The 2088-nt window shown below is 41.6% G+C and overlaps 1 protein-coding gene across 1 annotated transcript; it reads left to right on the top strand.

The window, feature by feature from the left end:
* Positions 1 to 930: 930 nt before the first annotated feature.
* LOC144477808 (uncharacterized) lies at positions 931 to 1370 on the top strand (the record flags this gene model as incomplete). The annotated part of the gene is made up of 2 exons (XM_078195546.1): positions 931 to 1036; positions 1158 to 1370. Coding segments are annotated over exons 1-2 (319 nt in total), but the record flags the coding sequence as incomplete, so codon positions are not given.
* Positions 1371 to 2088: the final 718 nt, after the last annotated feature.

Below are 2088 nucleotides of genomic sequence, written 5' to 3'. Positions count from 1 at the left end.
AGAAAACACTGATGTAAATATACATCATCATGCATTTAAGGGTTAAATGGTTTAAAACTCGGCGAACACGTGATTTACGATTTGACAATGGTTCTTCGATAGATTTCATTATTAACTTGTATAGTATAAGTCGTCATGGTTTTTATCATTAAGTTTATGTATACTATCTATACCTTGTATTTAACCGTATCGATTACTTACATTATAATCAAACTATGACAATGAAACGTTCAAAATGGAGTAACAGCTTCATCTCTCCGCGGTTTCGACAACATCCGTCCCCAGTTTTCGTTTAAAATTCCCAAAGTACAAGGGTTATTTATTATTTCCCCGCGATGATTTACGAACGGGGTTATATTTACGTTACTCCCCCCGCGCCCGGTTTTATAATATTTACTCGGCGGAGAGCGCGTCGGGAAGCGGAATTGTTGCGAGCGACGCACCATGGAGTCTCGCAACCCTGGCCTCGGGGCTCATCATCTTTCAGGGACCAATCTTCTTCGGGACACGCCTACGGCGTCCGCGCGCGGACCAATCCACGCGGCCGATATCGCCGCGAGCTCCGATGATTTTTCTTTTTTTCTACACGAAAATCTCCGTCGGAACATGGCAGGAACACACGCGGCCCCGCTCGTTCATTCTTATGTACTTCCGTGAAAGTCGTTCTTTAACTGTCCCGTCATCCGCGTCTCGCGCCGCTGCGATTATTACCTCCTCACGATCCTTTATGAAAAACTCGTTCGAACGTAGTCGAGGAAGCAAGTTGTTTCCGGTCGCGGTAAAATGTGCGGGATCCGAGTGACGCGGGCCGATACGCGCTCGTAAATTTGTTCGAAGTGCAAAGCGTGATATCGCTTTAATAGTTGTCGCTGTAATTGTCGCTGACAATTATCGGACGATAATTGTCCGAGTATCTCGGAGGGGACAATGATGAACGAGGTAATAAACCGGGTCGTGGACGCGACGAACTGTTCGAGGCAGTTGAAGTTCGGCGTGGAGCGGATATTGTCGGACGAGATCTCGTCGAGAAAGACAGGTGAGAGAACGGGGGAACGGTGTTCGATTCTGTGATCCGTTGATAATTCTTCTTTTAATTGTTGTTGTAATTGATGTCGGCGCGAACGATAGATCAGTAAAGATTCCGCAAATTTCGAAAGATGTACTCAGGCCGCTTCCGGTGCAATTCTCGACGGTGAGGTGCCCTTGCCCGGGGAGTTGCGTCAGGTGCGAGGCCCTTCGCATCTACCCGCCGTTCACCTACGGTCAGACGACGGTCCATGGGAGTTATAGTAATGCTAATCATGGGAACGGAATCATCGAGAATTATGGAAATATTTATCGGCCTGCCCCGCTGCGACCTGTTCCTAGGCGTAAGTGTTTCGTTGTTTAATTGACTTTACGATTATCTTGGTAGAACAGATACTGTCTGTCTTCATTGTAGAGTTACTGTCTTGATTAGGTTAGTAATGACTTGACTAGATAGTTAAGGATTTGATTAGATAATTGAGGATTTTATTAGATTGTTAAGGACCTGATTAGATAGTTGAGGACTTGATTACATTGTTAAGGATTTTATTAGATAGTTGAGGACTTGATTACATAATTAAGGACTTTATTAGATACTTAAGGACCTGATTAGATAGTTGAGGACTTGATTACATTGTTAAGGATTTTATTAGATAGTTGAGGACTTGATTACATAATTAAGGACTTTATTAGATACTTAAGGACCTGATTAGATAGTTGAGGACCTGGTTAGCTAGTTGAAGACTTGATTACGTTATTAAGGACTTTATTAGATAGTTAAGGACCTGCTTAGATAGTTGAGGACTTGATTACATAATTAAGGACTTGATTAGCTAGTTAAGGTCCTGCTTAGATAGTCGATGACTTGATTACATTATTAAGGGCCTGATTAGATAATTAAGGACTTGATTAGAAGCCATTCAATCCAACTATTCCAATTTTATATTTAAACCAAACCATCCAACTATTTTTTAAAGATTTTCCTGCTTCAATCAGTTCATAAAAGTTTACATAAAATGAAATACGAAAACAGAAATTCGTATAATAATTTTAAAGATTTTC

The sequence above is a fragment of the Augochlora pura genome, unplaced genomic scaffold (genome assembly GCF_028453695.1).
Source record: "Augochlora pura isolate Apur16 unplaced genomic scaffold, APUR_v2.2.1 APUR_unplaced_4001, whole genome shotgun sequence".
Classification (NCBI taxonomy): domain Eukaryota; kingdom Metazoa; phylum Arthropoda; class Insecta; order Hymenoptera; family Halictidae; genus Augochlora; species Augochlora pura.
The sequence above is the reverse complement of the archived record's forward strand: the minus strand, read 5'-3'. Positions and strand labels throughout refer to the sequence as shown.